At 48.1% G+C, this 19148-nt stretch overlaps 1 protein-coding gene across 7 annotated transcripts in view; it reads right to left on the bottom strand.

The window, feature by feature from the left end:
• Window positions 1-782: 782 nt before the first annotated feature.
• The window catches only part of DENND2A (DENN domain containing 2A), a 103718-nt gene continuing 85352 nt past the window's right edge, over window positions 783-19148 (bottom strand). For all 7 annotated transcript variants that reach the window (XM_057549816.1, XM_057549817.1, XM_057549814.1 and 4 more), the window contains 6 exons: window positions 12686-12863; window positions 11031-11072; window positions 7663-7780; window positions 7023-7268; window positions 5306-5392; window positions 783-4389 (listed from right to left, as the gene is read on the bottom strand). In XM_057549816.1, coding sequence (XP_057405799.1) covers window positions 4358-4389; window positions 5306-5392; window positions 7023-7268; window positions 7663-7780; window positions 11031-11072; window positions 12686-12863 — 703 coding nt within the window. In that variant the 3' untranslated portion in view covers window positions 783-4357. The remainder of the gene's footprint in view (window positions 4390-5305; window positions 5393-7022; window positions 7269-7662; window positions 7781-11030; window positions 11073-12685; window positions 12864-19148) is intronic.

Below are 19148 nucleotides of genomic sequence, written 5' to 3'. Positions count from 1 at the left end.
CCCCCCAATAAAATAAAGAGAAAAAAAAAAAAAGAAATGGAGGGCAGGGGGCGGGGGCAGGGGAAGTGCCAAGGATCAAGGAGTCAGCAGGGCAGGGCAGATGGAGCACTGCCCAGGGAAACAGACCCTCTGTGAGATGGGAAAGTCTGTTGGGCTCCCCTCCCCTCCTGGGGAGACGTCCCTCCAGACTCTCCAACACCCTTTGCTCTGACTTCCTACTCACCAAGCAACCTTCTGATTATTAACGTGGTCTCCTAGGAGCTTGGTGCTTGTGCTGAAAACAAGCTATCTGAGATGCCAGGAATGGCTGTTACGGTCAGGAGCAGGCTGCCTCCCCTTGATGAAGTACTCCTTTGGCTTTGTGGGGTATGCATGCATCTCTACTGAGCTTGCTGCCTGCGACAGAGACAGTATAGTACCAGTTTTATTTTTTATATTTTTAAATGTTTTATCCATATATTTTATTTTATTTTTTATATCTTTATTGGAGTATAATTGCTTTACAATGTGTTAGTTTCTGCTGTACAACAAAATGAGTCAGCTATACATATACATATATCCCCATATCCCCTCCCTCTTGCATCTCCCTCCCACCCTCCCTATCCCACCCCTCTAGGTGGTCACAAAGCACCGAGCTGATCTCCCTGTGCTATGCGGCTGCTTCCCACTATCTATTTTACAGGCTGCTTCCCACTATCTATTTTACATTTGGTAGCGTATATATGTCCATGCCACTCTCTCACTTCGTCCCAGCTTACCCTTCCCCCTCCCCGTGTCCTCAAGTCCATTCTCTACGTCTGCGTCTTTATTCCTGCCCTGCCACTAGGTTCATCAGTACCGTTTTTTTAGATTCCATATGTGTGCGTTAGCATCCGAGTACCACTTTTAGTACTGTTGTGGGAATTGTTTCTTTGGTCAGCAAACATTTACTGAGAGACAACTCTGTGCCAGGCGCTGGTTTTAGGCTCTGGGAATTCAGCAGTGAACGTAATGGACATAGTCCCTGCCCTCATGGGGCTTACATTCTAGTGATCAAATAACGCATGTGATGAACTCAGCATAGTAATGGGCAAAAAGAAGTGCTCAATAAATGGCAGATCTTATCGTTATTCTTGGTCTGAGTGAGAAGAGGTTTGTGTGATAATTTCTAAGAATTCATTCTCCCTCGTCTCAGCAGTGGTGACAGCTGCCTTCTCACTCAGATTTGCTATCTCCGGCCTCTTCCCAAGACATGCCAGCTGCACCTGCTCCCACTCAGCCCTTCCCTTGCCCACCAGTGTCTCCGATATTCCATAGCAATAAAATCCACCCAACAAGCCTGCTCCAACTGCTTTTCATGGCCAGGTAATTGACCATGAATTGAAACACAATAATGGAATGCTTCTAAACACATACTCTTTATGGAAAATGTATGAGTTTTACTGCAATTAGAGGACTTGGTTCTTGGACAGATGGTTGGTGTGAGGCAAGACACAAAGGTTGAGTGGTCGTGATCTGGTCTAACACACCCATGCTTTATGGCCATGCTCTGTTTCTGAACCCAAATAGCATTATCCATCCAGATCTACCCTAGACTGTGAGCAGGGATCACAAACCTACTTTTTTCTTTTGTCTCTGATCCTCCCCAGCCCAATTTACCACTTTGCAAAATGTAGACAATTTGTTAGTTGATTTAGTTTCAACTTAGAGTAGGATGGGAGGGATGTTGGGAAGCTGAACCGTGTCCGATGATGTTCTGCTTCTTAATATGGGTGCTGGTTACACAGATGTGATCATTTGTGAAAGTCTGTCAGGCTGTGTATATTTCATAATCTGTGCACTTTTCTGTATGTATATTTTACTTCAAGCAAAAATGAAAATGAAAATAGGGCAAATGGACTAAGATACTTTTTTTTTTGGCTACGCTGCGTGGCTTGTAGGATCTTAGTTCCACGACCAGGGATTGAACCCATGCCCCCTGCGGTGGAAGCACAGAGTCCTAACCATTGGACTGCCAGGGAAGTCCCTGTACTAAGATACTTTTACAAAGATGCTTTTCTCAATGCTCCTTATGATATTAAAAATTGGAAATACATTGCATGCATGAGAGGATTGGTAAAATAACTTTTAGTATATCTATAAAATAGAATATTATGTGACCATTAGAGGTGTTGAAAAGATGTATATTTACTCACTTGGAGATGTAAACAATATAATATGAAATAAGTTAGAAAAGAAGGTAGATTATAAAATATTAAAAGTGATCATCTCTGGGCAGAATATTGGTATTAATAGAGTTAACTAATCTGAGGAGCTTGTTAGTTACAAATTCCTGAGTCCAAACACTCAGAGATTTTCTTTCAGTCTTCCCCCAACCCCCAACCACACATATCTACCCAGGTTAATTGTTATGCATAGTCTCATTCTTACCCTTTTGGGGGGCCTTGAACCCCTTTGAAAATCTGATGTAAACTATGGATCCTCTCTCCCCAAAAACGAATGGACACACCAAATCTCAGATACAATTTGGGGGGTCCATGACTTTAGTTAAGAACCCCTAATGTAGAATGAGAGGTCAACCTCTCCTTATTTTCCTCTTGTTCTTATTTTTCCTCAGAAGACCCCCTTGCTCCCAACTCCCTAAAGGTCAAGAACCTCTGCCAGGGGACTTCCCTGGTGGTGCAGTGGTTAAGAAACCGCCTGCCAATGCAGGGGACACGGGTTCGATTCCCGGTCTGGGAAGATCACACATGCCATGGAGCAACTAAGCCCGTGCACCATAGCTACTGAGCCTGCACTCTAGAGCCCGTGAGCCACAACTACTGAGCCCATGCACCACAACTACTGAAGCCCGCGAGCCTAGAGCCCGTGCTCCGCAACAAGAGAAGCCACCGCAATGAGAAGTCTGCGCACCGCAACGAAGAGTAGCCCCCACTCACCGCAACTAGAGAAAGCCCACGCGCAGCAACGAAGACCCAACGCAGCCAAAAAATTAAAAACAAACAAACAAACAAAACCTCTGCCAGGCAGCACAGGCCCCTGGGCCATTGCCAAGGTCAGAGCACATCCCTTTCGTGTGTTTTTGCAGGGTTCCTGGTGCCCCCCAGAGGGAATCCACCAGTGGGATGTGCAGGCAGTGGGTTGGCCGGGGGGTGGCCCGGAGGCCTGCTTTGAGAACGTGCCTGTGCTGCCGACTGTTCCCTTCCTGCCGCCCCGCCACAGGCCTTGCAGGACAGCGCCCCCTGGAATGCAGCCTTCTCCTGCACCCCCTGCTTCTTCCCCTCTGGCCACACAAGTCTGAGGAGGCTGTCCCCAAAGTTTTGATGCTCCTTGATAACATCAACAACAAAAGTCCCTGCATTCATCCTGCACATGCACTAGTTCACGTACGCTGCTCTGGGTCCCTACACTGAGATGGGAAAATTTCATACAGTATAAATAGGAAAAGGCTCAAAGCAGTGGCTCACATGTTTTAAGATGGGCTCTAGGCAGCACCATAAACTTTAGGACCCTAAGAATATTTTATTAACAGATCTTACGAGGAGATTTCCTCTTTTTGTGTGTACCTCTAAAAGTCATGGGCTGCTCGGGCAGGGGACGGCTCTATGGCTTCTAAGAGGAAAGAGGCCATCCAGAAAAGTCAGGTCCATTTGGGACCAGAGGAGTCAGTGGCATGACAGCAAGTGGCCTCGGCCGCCAGGTGGCATCACCAGCCAGCTGAAAGCGCGGCTCATCCCAGGAAACCAAACCCTTTTACTGTTCGCTTTCCTCCTTTTCAGCACAGATTTGACTCCACTCCGCTACCTGCCAGCCCTTCCCCCAAGAGGACTCCCGTCCCGACGCCTGTGGTGTGGTGTCTGTAGTGTCTGTAGGCGTCCCCACAGTGCTCCCCCCTTCACCCCCGCACCGGTCCCCGGTTCTGCCCAGAGGAGCACCTGGGGGCCGCTCCTTCCCATCGCCTCCTCTTGGCTCCAGAGCGCAACTGCCAGGCAGGATGAACCAGGGAGAGATGACACAGGGCAGGACAGCTGTCTTAGCCTTGGCATAACAAAAGGAAAACCCAAACACTTTTCTTTTTTTTTTTTAATATCTAAGATTAAAAAAATTTAAAAAACCCAAAACCAACAACCAAAACAATCCGTTTGAATGTGCCTGGTCTCAGGTCCCATTTCCAGTGCTGTTCTAAAGAAGCGGCACCTTCCGGTGGCTCGGGGGTCCCAGGTCCTGGGGAGAGCCCAGGGGTGGCTGGAAACCACGCCGGCCTTTAGCCCAGCCCCTGGGACAACCAAGGACCCAACATTTCAGAAAGACCACCAGGACTGTTTTTAAAACACGTGGTTGCCCTAGGAAAAGTTCTCCCTGGAGGCCGGATTGAGGGCTATTTCTTGTGGAGAAACTTCATTTTATTGCCTAAAAAAAGAAAGCGAGAACATTTCACCAGGCAGACAAAGGGGCTGAGTTAAATCCTGCCCTTTTCACCCCAGAGGCAGTGCGGACAGCTGTGGCCTCCCACCCCCACCCCACCCCCCAGAGCTTCACCCCAGAGCTCAGGAGAAGCTGGGGGAGTTCGCCCTGCCTGTTTGCCCCTCGCACTCCTCATGCACCACCCCGTGAAAAGGGATCTTCCTCAGACTTGGGGCAGTTTTGAAAGGAAGAATGTCAGAGCTGTAGATGTTGCTTCTGAAATGGTGATACAGGAAGCACTGACTGTAACACACCCCTGAGAGCCAAGTGAGGAGAAAACTCCCAGCAGCGCGGGAGGTAGGTCGTCCCTTCCCAGGCAGCTGGCCATCCTGGCTGAGGCACCCGCACGCCCCCTGCAAGTCCTCCGTGGGGTCCTCCTCACCGCAGTTCTTCCTTACTGGGGCCTGCTTCCTCCTTCATCTTTTTCGCTTTCTTCTCCTCCTCCCTTTCCTAGTAAGGGCCTTTTTCCTGATTAAACTGCGGTCCTTATTAAAATTCTTACACTTCCACTTTTTAGGGGCATCATTTGGAGGCTGGTCCAGGTCTTTACTGCCAGACACCTTTCTCTGCTTCCATTCATCATGCTTCTAAGCCCAATACCCCAGAAGATTTAAGAGTGTGGGAGATGATAGTGAAAGAACAGCAAGACAGCCAGGGGCCCAGGAAAGCAGGGAGGGGGCCATTTGTGTCCTTTGCTTACGATCTGGGGACAGATTAGAGCAGGTGGGTAAAATGCTGACTTGGCCCACTCGGTGCAGGCCTCAGAGCTCTGCATTATTAGGCCCCGGCTCTAGGGGAGGGAACTGGCCAAGACCCCATGGCCCGGAGGCTGCTGATGGGAACCGAGACCCCTAGGCCTCACCTAGTCCCTTCAGGAACTTGTTGACACCACTGTGTTCTCCACTGGGGAGTGTTTCCAGGTACTCTTGGGCTCGGACCTCAAAAAGACCTGTTGACAAGAGAAATCCCAGCCATTTTAGTTCCTTCTCTTCGTGCTTCTAAACATATCCATTTCCTTACTGCCATAGAAAAGAGAAACCTTGCTTCTGAGATGAAGTTGCTCCCATAAACATGCTCTGAATCATGAGATTTATAAGGGCTTTTACTGCCCTTATAATTGTCCAAGCTGTGCAATAACTGTCTTTGGAAAGCTGTAAAGCTAGCTCGTATGTGAAACCCTATTTTTACTGGACAAACGCCTTCCAAGCATCTACACTGTGCCAGGCCCGCGGTTTCAAAGATGAACCAGACGGCCCTGGCTCTCAGGAGCTCCTGAGAGCTCCCTTTTCCTCGCATTCTCCCACCAGAGGGCCCCTGGCCAAGCGGTTTGGCCTCCTGGGAACCCGGCTGCCATCTGCAGACTCAGGAGGGTGGGCAGGTCACCTCTGAGGGTCCTTCAGCTCTTACCCGGGACTGGAGCCTCAGGCACCCTGTCTTCATCTCCTACTGATCTTCCACAGACAGGGGGCTCCTTCTGTGCTACTTTTAAGCCTTATGTCTCGCTCTCTCTATCAAATAGTGATCTGTGTACCCAGCAGGTCTTCTATTAAAAGGAATCCTTTCATCAGGAGCTGTGGGACTCATACTCGCTAATCCATTTTCTTTTGTCTCTTCAGAGAGCACTCATCAGAACACCTGAAGTGTGGCAGACTCCCTTTCTGCCTTGCAAAGAGCTCTGGGAATGTAGAGCTTTGGTTCCTCAGATCAGTCTCTGCAATCGCAGCCCCAGAGGACACCGAGGCCTGGGCCAGCTGCTTCCCTGGCCCCCACCCCTGGTCACTGTGAGGCATCTCCTCAGTGTTGAGCATCTTTCCCCTTCTCGGGTCCAGCTCCCATCTGGGATAGCCTTTGCTGACATTTCTAGTTTTTAGATTCCCAAAAGGACTTAAAACGATGTGAGGAGGAGATGGGAATGGTTTCATTCTCCTGGTGCACACTCCCTGCTCCTCCATCACCACAAGCGTGACGGAATCCAGCAACAGGGACAGGGAGACTAGGAGAGACAGGGGAACCTCAGGGCGCGAGGGGTGGGGCGGGGGCGGGCGGCCTCGTGGAGCGATGACCCACAAACTCCACAGGCTGGGGGGTCTCTGCCGTCCTGCCTCCCCCACGGCCAGCCCGCTGGGCTCAGTGACACCACGTACAGCCGAGGGCGTGGGGCCGCCCTCTCCTCCTCTATCCCATCCCCAGGTCCCGGCGGAGAGGGGGAGGAAGAAGGGCAGAGGGAACCAGAGGAGGCCTGAGGAAAAGGAGAAGAGACGCCACAGAGAGGGGAAGGGACGGGTGTCCTTGAGAGTTTCGTCCAGCTGGGGAGAACAGAACAGGAGGGAACTTGCCGCCAGAACCTGCAGTGTGGTTCTGGGAATGGGCGGCAGAGGGGAAGCGACGCCTGAGGGGACGGCAGGACGCAGGGGCAGTTTCCCCAGCTCAGAGGTGTTGAGAATGAACGTCCTCCAGAGGAGGCCGCACGCTGTTCCCATCTGTGCCCTGGCCCCTGACCTTCCTCCCTGCTCAACACCCACCCGGGGTCTGGGCATCTCCGGCTGCCTCAGCCCCCAACAGGGAACATGCCTCCTGACCTTTGGCATCCTGCCGGCGCAGCTCTCGCTCCTGGATGAAGCCCCGAAACGTCTGGGTCTCCATGAAGACCTCCAGGAACCGGCGGAGGCTCTTGGAGGAGACGGCTTTGCGGAAGGCCTCTCGCTGCAGGGTCCTCTCCTCTCGCTCGCCCGCCGTCAGGAACAACGAGTAGTGGCCCACGATCTCCACGAAGAAGCGGACAAAGGCTTCGGATACCACCTCGTTCAAGGGGCTGGACTCAGGGCCTGAGCAAAAGGGGGAAGGACCAGGACCGGTGAGGGCGGAGGGCTGAGGCAGAGCCTTTGGGACAAGCCAGTCACTAAGACAAGGATGCTAGCTCCCTGGATGGCAAACTGCAATGATCCACGAAAAAGATTACCCACAGTGAGCACGTCACTTCTTCCCCACCTTTAAACAGATATTTTAGGGCCAAAATGGGGTGGGAAAAGTCTTCCCCACAACTCATTGTTAGAATGAGGTCCTGTAAAGGGGATGAGCACCCAGCCTCTCTCCTTGTATACCTCTTGCCTATTTTCCTGCTTAACTCAGTGCCAAGTGGGACAGATGCTCAGAGTCCGTTTGCTCCCTGACTCCATGATGGAAGAGGGGGTGTGGTCTGGGAGGTGCATGAGCATTTACCACGCTTGCAGTCGGGGGACCTGTCATCCTGGTCACTAGCCAGGTCATTCCTCTGTTCCAGAATGTGTTCCAGGGCTACCTGAAGCTTCCGGGGCAGAATGGAATCCTCGTCATCCATCTGTAAAGCAGAAAAAACAGGTGGGCCATCGCCCCAGTGCTTCTGGGGATGGTGGCTGCATCCTGGCCAGCAGGACACATTGGACACTGCGGGGCAGGCCTGGCACAGTTCCTGCTTTAGTGGAAAGAACACAACTTAGAACTAGAGGTCTGAGGTCTGAATCTTGATTCCACTTTTTACAAGCTATGTGAGCCTCAGTTTCCCCATCTGTAAAATGGGCTACCAATCAGTATCTACCTCACCGTGAAGATTAAATGCACCATATAAGATGGTGATGAAAGAAACTGAAGAAGATATAAATTAATGGAAAGATATTCTGTGCTCATGGATTGAACAAATAAACATTGTTAAAATGTCCATACTACTCAAAGCCATCTATAGATTCAATGCAATCCTTATGAAAATTCCAATGACATTTTTCACAGAAATAGAAAAAACAATCGTAAAATTTGTATGGAACCAAAAAAGACCTTGAATAGCCAAAACTATCTTGGGAAAGACGAACACAGCTGGAGGCATCATAATTCCTGATTTCAAACTTTATCACGAAGCTACCGTAACCAAGATAGTATGGTACTGGCAAGAAAACAGACATATAGACAAACAGAACAAAATTGAGAGCCCAGAAATAAACCCGTACATATATGGTCAGCTAATATTTGACAAGGGAGCTGAATATTTAATGGGGAAAGGATTTTTTTTTTTTTAAATAAATTTATTTATTTATTTATCTTTGGCTGCACTGGGTCTTCATTGCTGTGTGCAGGCTTTCTCTAGTTGCGGTGAGCGGGGGCTACTCTTCCCTGCGGTGTGTGGGCTTCTCATTGTGGTGGCTTCTCTTGTTGCGGAGCATGGGCTCTAGGTGCATGGGCTTCAGTAACTGTGACATGCAGGCTCAGTAGTTGTGGCTCGTGGGCTCTAGAGCACAGGCTCAGTAGCTGTGGTACATGGGCTTAGTTGCTCTGTGGCATGTGGGATCTTCCTGGACCAAGGATCGAACCCGTGTCCCCTGCACTGGCAGGCAGATTCTTAACCACTATGCCACCAGGGAAGTCTGAAAGGATGGTTTCTTAAATAAATGGTGTTGGGAAAACTGGACATCCATATACGAAGGAATGAAATTGGACCCCTATCTTATACGAATGAAATTGGACCCCTATCTTATATGACTCACAAAAATTATGTGGATTAAAAAAAATTGGATTAAAGAGTTAAATGTAAGAACAGAAACTGTAAAACTACTAGAAGAAAATATAGTTGAAAAGCTCCTTGATATTGATCTTAGCAACAATTTTTTGGGATCTGATACCAAAAGCACTAGTAACAAAAGCAAAAGTAAACAAGTGAGAGTACATCACACTAAAAAGCTTCTGCACAATAAAACAAACAATCAGCAAAATGAAAAGGCAACTTACAGAATGAGAGAATATATTTGTAAAGCATATATCTGATAAGGGGTTACTACCCAAAATATATAAGGCACTCATACAATTCAATAGAAAAAAAGATGGGCAAAGGACATGAATAGACGTTTTTATAGATGTGTATGTACGTGTATATACATGTGTATGTGTATATATACACATACATACACACAATGGAATATTATTCAGCCATAAAAAAGAAAGAAATACTGACTTTTGTGATAACATGGATAGACTAATGCTAAGTGAAGTAGATAAGACAGCAAAAGGTAAATACTGTATGTTCTCACTTACATGTGGAATCTAAAAAAACTGAACTCAGGGAATTCACTGGTGGTCCAGTGGTTAGGACTCAGCGCTCTCACTGCCAGGGCCCCGGGTTCAATCCCTGGTCAGGGAACTAAGATCCTGCAAGCCCCGTGGCGCAGCCAAAAAAAAAAAAAAAGTTATATATATATATAAACTGAACTCATAAAAATAGAGAGTAGAATGGTGGTTACCAGGGGCTGAGGGGTGAGGGGAATGGGGAAATGCTGGTCAAAGGGTACAAACTTCCAGTTATAAAATGAATAAATTCTAGGGAATCTAATGTACAGTTTGGTGACCATAGTTAACATACACTTGAAAGTTGTTAAGAGAGTAGATCTTAAATGTTATCACCACACAAAAAAGGTAATTATGTGAGGCAATGGGGGGTTAACTAATCGTACTGTGGTTATAATTTCTCAGCGTGTATGTACATCAAATCATCATGTTGTACATTTTAAACTTACACATGATATGTGTCAATAATATCTCAATAAAGCTGGGGGGGGAGAGATTAAATGCAACACAATTAATTTGTGAAAGTGCTTGGCACCTAGTGATTCCTCAATCAATGTTTCCCACTGTCCCCTACCCCCCACCCCATGGGGTGGCTAGTTCTAATCCAGGGACTCGGGTCAGGGCAGATGACCAGTATTATTCAAAGCTGGCTTTATGATCTGGGTCTCAAAGCAGCAAGGCCTTGGGGATGGGCCTACCCAGAGGGCCTGTGGGAAGTGAAAATAGATGGAACTAATGATAAAAAAAAGGCATTAACATGTATAATTTTTCAGTTGCCATTCCAAGTGTAAAAGCAGTCCTTCAGGATGCCCAGAAAGCCTTTATGTAATGATTCTTTGCATGATCTGATAGGAGTCAGGCCTTTCTGGCAAGTGCTAACAAGAAACTAACTGTGTATTACTTTCTCTGATAATGAAAGTAGTTTATAATCATTATAGAAAATATATGAAAGTATCAAAACAATTAAAAATCACTCATAATCTATCTCCTTTTCAGTCTCCCACCCCAAGACAACCAGAATTAATGTTTTGGTGAGTTTTCCTTTCAATCTTTTTTAGAGTTATATATCTATATATATTTTTTCTTTCTTGTTTCTATTCTTTTTTAAAAAAACAAGGTCAGCAAAATAATGTATACAATTTTGCATCCTGATTTTTCCACTTCATGTTATATCATGAAATTTGTTATCAAATGTCATTGAAAAGCATGTTGAAGAAAGACAAGTGTCTATAGTTATAACCTATACAAAGAATCTAATTGTCAGTAAATCGTTTTGTGACAGAACACATGGGAATCACTCCTTTGTCCAAAGCCCTCCTCTTTGGCCCCGTCTTCTGTCCTATCCTCAGTCGAGCCCTGGCCAGGGACTGCCCAAGCCCCCTGACCTGTTGTGCAATTTCAGGCACACAAGGGAGCCTTTCTGTAGCTGGAAAGCTGAGCTCCGAACAACAAGGAGGTGAAAACAGAGCAAGCAGTGAGTTGAAGCTGCACTTCTTACTCACCTGTCTGAGGAACCGATTGTTGACAAGGTCGACCACAAGGACCTATGAGATAAGGAAAAGGGACTATTATTGTTACCAGGGCTTCCGGGATACAGAGATGGACTCTTAGCCTTCCTCCTTCTTGGCACCCAGAGTGGCAGCAGGGCTGGGGGTGGAGGGGGCCATTTGTGGTTTCCTGACATTGCCACCGTAGCCACAAATGATGAAGAGGGGAGGTGCGGGAAAGGGCTTTCCAGAAACGCACACTTTCAACACTGTAACTGCAGGCTGGGACATGTGTGGGCCACAGGCTGGACTCCCTGCCCTGTTCCCGGAATGGCTAAGGCAAAGCCGCTCAGACCGTTTTTTAGTGTGTGGGTCACTGAGGAGGCGCCAGAGGCTAGAGCCCCCCACCGTTCCCATTCCACTTGGTTCTGCCACTCACCCACCCCCAAGCCTCCCTCCTCCTACCTCCCAGTGACACACTTAGCCCTGTCATTTGTTTTAATGGGGTAGGAGGGGAGAGACCCAGAGGACTGGACCCAACGGGACAGTAAGTCAAGCTACAGGTGCTGGGCTTCCATGAGTCAAGGCTTTCAGGCTAAAGCACCTCCCTCCTCCCTCCTGAGAGTGAGGCTGAGACCCAGAGCCACAACTAGGGTGAAGCAAGTGAAGGGCCTAGGGCGCGAAACTTAAGGAGGCGCTCACTCATAGGATCATGCGAGTGGCCGAGCCCCAGGCCTCAGCGTGGGCCACTGGCTATGATGGAGGATGAGCAGGGGCCTGGATGGCCACCATGATTCCACCAGCAGCGGGAATCATGGGCTCTGACACCTGGCCCAGGAGTTAAGGGAGCGCTCTCCTTCCTTCTCACACCTTCACCTGGGGTGGAACTGAGCCATGTGCGGGATTGAGGGCACCCAGGCAAACTCTTTGCAGTTCACAAACCCACACTCGAAGACCTGAGTCTGATGGTTGATATTTAACGGGACTTTAGGACTATCTGCGCAATTAGAGGAGCTGCATCTGGGGACACGGGGAGGATTTCAGGGCCGGGGGTTCAGGATGGCGCAGCGTCATTCAGCCCCCATGGTTCTGCTCTGACTGCTGGAAGTTCTCAGTACACAGGGACAGAGACTGTTTAGAGGAAGGGGCTGCGACTAAATAACCACAGAAACACCAAGGGCTTTCCTCACTGGGATGCCAACTTGAAAATCCGCAACTCCATCATTAAAAACATTTTGGTTGCTGTCTTTTTAACTGATATGAAAAAGGACCTCCTTGTAGGAGCACAGTCTTCGTCAAGACTTCGTTATTAGCCCAAAGATAATTTCCAGTTATTGTTAGCTCTTTGTGTGCTTTCTTCCCTCGGTGTTGCGGGGTGGAGAAGGGAAGGATAGGGTGGATGGCTCTTTATGGATTAGGTGTATTAAAATCTGGGTAAGTTGTTGATTGCTGCCCTTCTCAATGCGTATACATGGCAGTAGGTTCATTTAGAGGGGAAACCGAGTCTGCAGTCACTGGGGGTCTACTGAAGCCGGCTTGGGGCGGCGAACTCCCAGACAAAGCTGTGGGGTCCCCCTGCTCCCCGACCCTGCCTGCTGGCAGAGCCACAGCCGGCACCTGCCCTCTGCCCCGGCCCACAGGCAGGGCACAGGGGACCTCCCCGAGCTCACCTCTTCCAGCGGCAGCTCCCTGAGCAGCGGCAGCGAGCTGGTGAGCAGCCCAATGAGGAAGGGGGTTGGCGAGCACACGATGTCGATCATGGCAGGGGGCAGCACGGGGATGTAGGTGTGCTGCCAGGTGAAGGGGTAGATGACCGCCACCATCGCGTGGCAGCACTTGGACAGGGTGCTGCAGCGGGGAGAGAGGGGAGAAAGGGCCGATTTAGGGGAGGTGGGCAGCCTCCGCGGGGGCCAGAGAGAGCTATTCACACTCCAGCTCCCACTCCCCCTCCCTCCCCAAACACCCCCAAACAACAAAAGCCTCTCTTCTCATGGGTACTCCTTCTCTTATTGAAGATGCTTTGTATTCAAATACACAGTCTCTCCACCAAGCATGAAAACCTAGGTGTGATCAAGGGAAAACAGGGTAAGTCCTTCAGTATTCATGTGTAGCCGTCCGCTCCAAACGGCTCGGTTCGTGTAAAAGCGAAACTCACATACAGTTGCTTCTTGCCCAGAACCCAAAACATAGAAAAATAACAACATTCAGAGAAATAGTCTCTCTTAAAGCAGAATGATCATAATGTAGCCTTTTTTAAAAAAATATATATATTTATTTATTTAGGCCGTGCTGGGTCTTAGTTGTGGCACCTGGGATCTTTAGTTGCAGCATGCATGTGGGATCTAGTTCCCTGACCAGGGATCGATCCCAGGCCCCCTGCATTGCGAGCGTGGAGTCTTACCCACTGGACCACCAGGGAAGTCCCATAATGTAGCGTTTTATTGGCAAACGCGGGGCCTTATTAATCGTGCGTGATCCACAGCGCTTTGCTCAGTGCCTGGATTCAGACTCAGTTTGTTGAATGAAGGGTGGATTACTTGGGATTATCACTTTGATATCAGTCCTACGGAGCAGCACAGTGATGACTGGCGGCCTTCCGAGATGAGTGAGAGCAGACTTTCTCCTCTTCCTTGCAATCGTTTCTTATCGCTACTGAGCCTGCTCACAGCTGCTCCCCTCTCCTCTCATTCTCATATGCTGTTTCTAAAATGCTACGGGATTGGAAACTTTAGAAGCTTGTTAGAAATGTCTACGGTAAGAATAAAACAAAAGTGAGGGCCCAGTGGATTCGTCTGTGAGTGTACCAAGTCATCTTCAGGGCCCTGTAACCAGCATTTCATTTGTTAGGACATCTTTTGAACATTTGCCCTAGTTCTCAACTGTGCTCTGTTTACGCAAAGTTGCAGGGAAGCTGAGTTCTGGATAGATGAATGCTCCTTTACTAGGTTCCCATGATGTCAGGCACCTATAATCTCATTGTCATAAAACTTTCCTGAGGCCATTTAAAAAAATCACTTAGCTCTGGTTTACTTAAGGAGAAAAGAGGTGGATTAAAAGATATTGGCTAGGGACTTCCCTGGTGGTCCAGTGGTAAAGAATCTGCCTTACAATGCAGGGGATGTGGGTTTGGACCCTGGTCGGGGAACTAACATCCACATGCCGCGGGGCAACTAAGACCACACGTCACAACTACTGAGGTCCCACGCCTCAACTAGAGAGCCCGTGTGCCACAAACTAGAGAGCCCAAGCGCCACAACTAGAGCGAAGCCCACGCCCCCCAACGAAGAGCCTGCATGCCTCAAAGAAGATCCTGCGTGCCGCAGCTAAGACCAACACAGCCTAAAAAATAAATAAATAAAATAAATATTCTAAAAAAATGAATTAAGCCAGGCAGAAAGAGACAAATATTGTATGATTCCACTTATATGAGGGACTTAGGATAGGCAAATCCATAGAGACAGAGTAGAATAGAGGTTAGCAGGGGCTGGGGTAAGGGAGAGTGTTGCATTGTTGCTTAAAGGGTACAGAGTCACAGCTGAGATGATGAAAAAGCTCTGGAAAGGGATAGTAGTGATGGTTGCAAACACTGTGAATGTACTTAATGCCACTGAATCATACACTTAAAAATGATTTAAACGGTAAATTTTATGGTTATGTATATTTTACTGCAATAAAAAAAGCAGGGCTTCCCTGGTGGCACATTGGTTAAGAATCTGCCTGTCACTGCAGTGGACATAGGTTCGAGCCCTGGTCTGGGAAGATCCCACATGCTGTGGAGCAACTAAGCCCGTGTGCCACAATTACTGAGCCTGTGCTCTAGAGCCCGTGAGCCACAACTACTGAGCCCGCGTGCCACAACTACTGAAGCCCTCGTGCCTAGAGCCTGTGCTCCGCAACAAGAGAAGCCACCGCAATGAGAAGTCCGCGCACCGCAATGAAGAGTAGCCCCCGCTCTCCACAACTAGAGAAAGCCCGCGCACAGCAACAAAGACCCAACGCAGCCAAAAATAAATAGATAAACTTATATATATATAAAAGAAAGCAATCCCCCCCAATCATTTAAATTCCTCTGAATCTAGTGAGTTCCTCTAAATCTAGTACCCCCTGAGAAATCCTTAAAATATACACTAGCCCTCTTTTCTATCCTGCTCCCACTTTGGGGCCCCTAACCTAATAAGGGTAATGTTGAATCTCGTCCATTTATCAGCATGTCTCCTAACCTTCCTGTTCTCTATCTTAGCAAATAATCAATCTCCTAATACTCACTGGAGTCATGAAATGCCTCTTAGTAGCGTAGCATCCACATATTTCACTGACATTTGGTCTTGTGTTTCCTTTCAAATGATCACCCACAAAATGAGAAAGATGCTACCCCAACGTTTTGTTTTTATCACTACAATACCTTCTTTATTAGCTGAGTAAGGGTGAGAGAGACTAAAGTTCAGACTTATACCAAGAAGAGCAACATCAAAAATTCAGCCCGCAGCTTGGGGTGAAGTGACTTCTGCCTTTCAAAGGATCTTCTTGAAAAGCACAGAAGCTTTTTTTCTTAAGGCATCACTTTCTCCTAGATATCAAGAACGCTGATACTTTTAGTGAATTGCTTGCCATTTATGTTTAATTTCCTTGATCTATATAGATCACTGAATGTGCTGAAATCACTTTATTCTAAAACTTTTTGATTTTTAGGACTAATCTGTATTTGCGTGTGGCCAGTCTACAAAGTTGATCTGCTCAAGTACTATGGGTGTGAGGTCATGACTTAGAAAACTAGAAGGACATTAAAATATAAACAAGGATAGTTGTGTCTAGAACAGGTTTTTGCAGACTATATTTACAGCCCATTGTGGGGTCTTGAAATAATTTCAGTGGGTTGTTATTAGCATTAAAAACAACTACCAGGGTTTCCCTGGTGGCGCAGTGGTTGAGGATCTGCCTGCCAATGCAGGGGACACGGGTTCGAGCCCTGGTCTGGGAAGATCCCACATGCCGCGGAGCAACTAGGCCCGTGAGCCACAATTACTGAGCCTGCGCGTCTGGAACCTGTGCTCCGCAACAAGAGAGGCCGGGATAATGACAGGCCTGCGCACCACGATAAAGAGTGGCCCCCACTGGCCGCAACTAGAGAAAGCCCTCGCACAGAAACGAAGATCCAACACAGCCATAAATAAATAAATAAATAAATAAATAAATAAAAAACAAAAAAACAACTACCACAAGAAGAATAGAATAGAAAATAAAAGAACATGCTGCATTTTTTTCCAGTTGTAAATAACGATCTGTGTGTATTATGTGGGTAGTATATTGGGTCAGAATGTAAAATGTATTTCTTTTAAAAAAATTATTTATTTATTTTTTGGGCTGCGTTGGGTCTTAGTTGTGGCACGCGGGATCTTTGTTGCGGCATGCGGGATCTTTCATTGCAGTGCGTGGGTTTCTCTCTAGTTGTGGCATGTGAGCTCCAGAGTGCATGGGCTCTGTAGTTTGCGGCACATGGGCTCTCTAGCTGAGGTGCGCAGGCTTAGTAGTTGTGGCGCACGGGCTTAGTTGCCCCGCGGCATGTGGGATCCTAGTTCCCCGCCCAGGGATCGAACCCGCGTCCCCTGCATTGGAAGGCAGATTGTTTACCAATGGACCACCAGGGAAGTCCCTAAAATGTATTTCTTATTGGGGACTGCAGTAAAAAGGCTTGGAAGCCAATGATTTGGACGAGAGAACTGGTGGGGGCGGGGGGTGGAGACAGGTAGACAGTGATGGTTGAGTTGGAATTTTGACATTTACATGTTTTACTGGGATGTTGGTTTTCATTTCCAAGTGACTAGAGGGAGTCCCTTAAAAGAGACCCTAAGAAGGAATTCCCTGAAGGAAGCCTTGTGTATGAAATCCACCTCTTTTTATAGCACATTTGTTGTAAGTTCCTAAATATTACTTGGAAAAGAGTGGATCATGCGATGGTCCAGGCCACGGACGCTGTCATCCATGGTCTCTTCAGCAAGTCTTTGAAACTCTCACTTTAGTCAAGTCACTAAAGGAGAATAAAAATGCAGCACTCATGTTTAACAGTCCGTTGACAGGGGACTTCCCTGGTGGTCCAGTGGTTGAGAATCTGCCTTCCAGTGCAGGGGACATGGGTTCGATCCCTGTAGGGGAACTAAGATCCCACATGCTGTGGGGCAACTAAGCCCATGTGCCGCAACTACGGAGCCCACACCACAGCTAGAGAGCCTGCACCTAACTAGAGAGAAGCCCGTGGGCTGCAACGAAAGATCTTGCATGCTACAACTAAGACTCGACACAGCCAAGAATAAATAAATACATAAATACATAAAATAAATATTAAAAAAAAAAAAGAGTCCGTTTACATTTCCGAGGTGTGATTTGAGCATTTTTGACTCCAGGGAAGTTATAGAATCACAGAATTTTAGACCTGGAAGTGATTTTAGAGATGGAGTGCATCGTCTTTTGAATTTTATAGCTAACAAGCCCGAGGCTAAAAGAGGTTAAAGTAGGGACTTCCCGGGCGGCCCAGTGGTTAAGAATCTGCCTGCCAATGCAGGGGACACGAGTTCCAGCCCTGGTCCGGGAAGATCCCACATGCCACGGAGCAACTAAGCCCGTGTGCCACAACTACTGAGCCTGCGCTCTAGAGCCCGCGAGCCCCAACTACTGGAGCCTGTGCACCTAGAGCCCATGCTCCACAATAGGAGAAGCCACGGCAATGAGAAGCCCGTGCATCACAACGAAGAGTGGCCCCCGCTCGCCACAACTAGAGAAAGCCCGTGCACAGCAACGAAGACCCAACGCAGCCAATAAACAAACAAATAAATAAATAACATTAAAATAATAATAATAATAAAATAAATAAATAAAATAAAAGAGGTTAAAGTAACCTCTGCATTCAGGATGGGGGCAGGGTGGGGACAGAGGAGTCCTGCAGACTGGGGGCGGTAAAGAGATACAGACTGAGGAATGGAGGTACGAAGAGGCACGGCCAGAAGCCTTTGGGTTTTTCTCAGTCGCTGCAATAGAAAAATACAACTGTTCAACTGTTTTTTCCCCAACTCAAAGAAAAGGCCTCCCGCCCTTCTGCTTTCTTTTGGCCTCATCCTAGAAGGAGAAAGTCTAACGGGTTCTCCCTTCTCTGTGCTGCTGCAGCGCTTTGTGTCTCCTGTCGGAAGCCCTGCAGGGCCGGGGTGGGGGGACAGGGCGAGCCGGCTTAGGTGCAGTGAGTGTGAACCAACTGCACCGGGAAGGCGTTGGAACAAGTTGAGAAGACAATGATGAGCAACGCCAGCGCTGGGTACATCGGGTCGGTGAATAAACGTCAGGGAAAGAAAGAAGAAATTCATTCATTTAACTGGAACGCAGGGAGCTAAAGGACAACTGTACTCAGTTTGATGACAGCTCAGCTGCGTCACCTGTTGTCCATGTAGGTAGGTGCTGCCACTGTTTGTGCTTTCTCCTAACAAGTGGTTTTTGTTTGTTTGTTTGTTTTTTGAATAGTCTGATTCGCTGTTGCAGCTGGGTCCCAACGTTCCACACCTGGTTCCCACTGCCACCTCGTTAGCTGGCACCTGTGGAGCCCAGAGTGTCAGGAGCCACATGGCAGGTGGGCAGTGCTGGCAGCGTCACATCCCTCTTGCTCTCCAGCCCCACCAATATTCTAAAAAAAAGTTCTGCCTCTTGAAACACTAGAAGGAAAGGTCAGATTCTGTAAATAATACAGCTAGTGGCAGCTCTTCCCCCAAAATAAATGGTGGAAGAGAAAAGAAGGGGTTATTCTGAGTGTAACCTGTCGAAATTTTATTCCCGGACTCATGAAGGCTAGAGGAGCCTTCCACGGGGGTGGGCCCTGCTGGGATTGGTGGTTTCTTAGGAATATGCAAAGAACAGTCTGTGGTTCTGGGGATGCTAAGGATGACTCTTCAAGTTCACTTGCCCCTTAATGTGTAGCCTTACTGAGCATCTGCTGGTTGGAGGACAGGCAGTGTTTTTGAAGGAAGTCCTAGGAAGAGAGCCCTGGAAGCTGGCTCGCATTACAGTGGGGGTGATGGACAGGAACACCAGGGCCCACAGCTGTGATCAATCTGTACAAAAGCGGGGGGTGGGGGGGAGGAGATGCCCCAGTGGGAG

This window comes from Balaenoptera acutorostrata, chromosome 7 (assembly GCF_949987535.1).
Source record: "Balaenoptera acutorostrata chromosome 7, mBalAcu1.1, whole genome shotgun sequence".
Taxonomy (NCBI): Eukaryota; Metazoa; Chordata; class Mammalia; order Artiodactyla; family Balaenopteridae; genus Balaenoptera; species Balaenoptera acutorostrata.
This window is presented reverse-complemented; position numbering and strand designations above follow the sequence as displayed.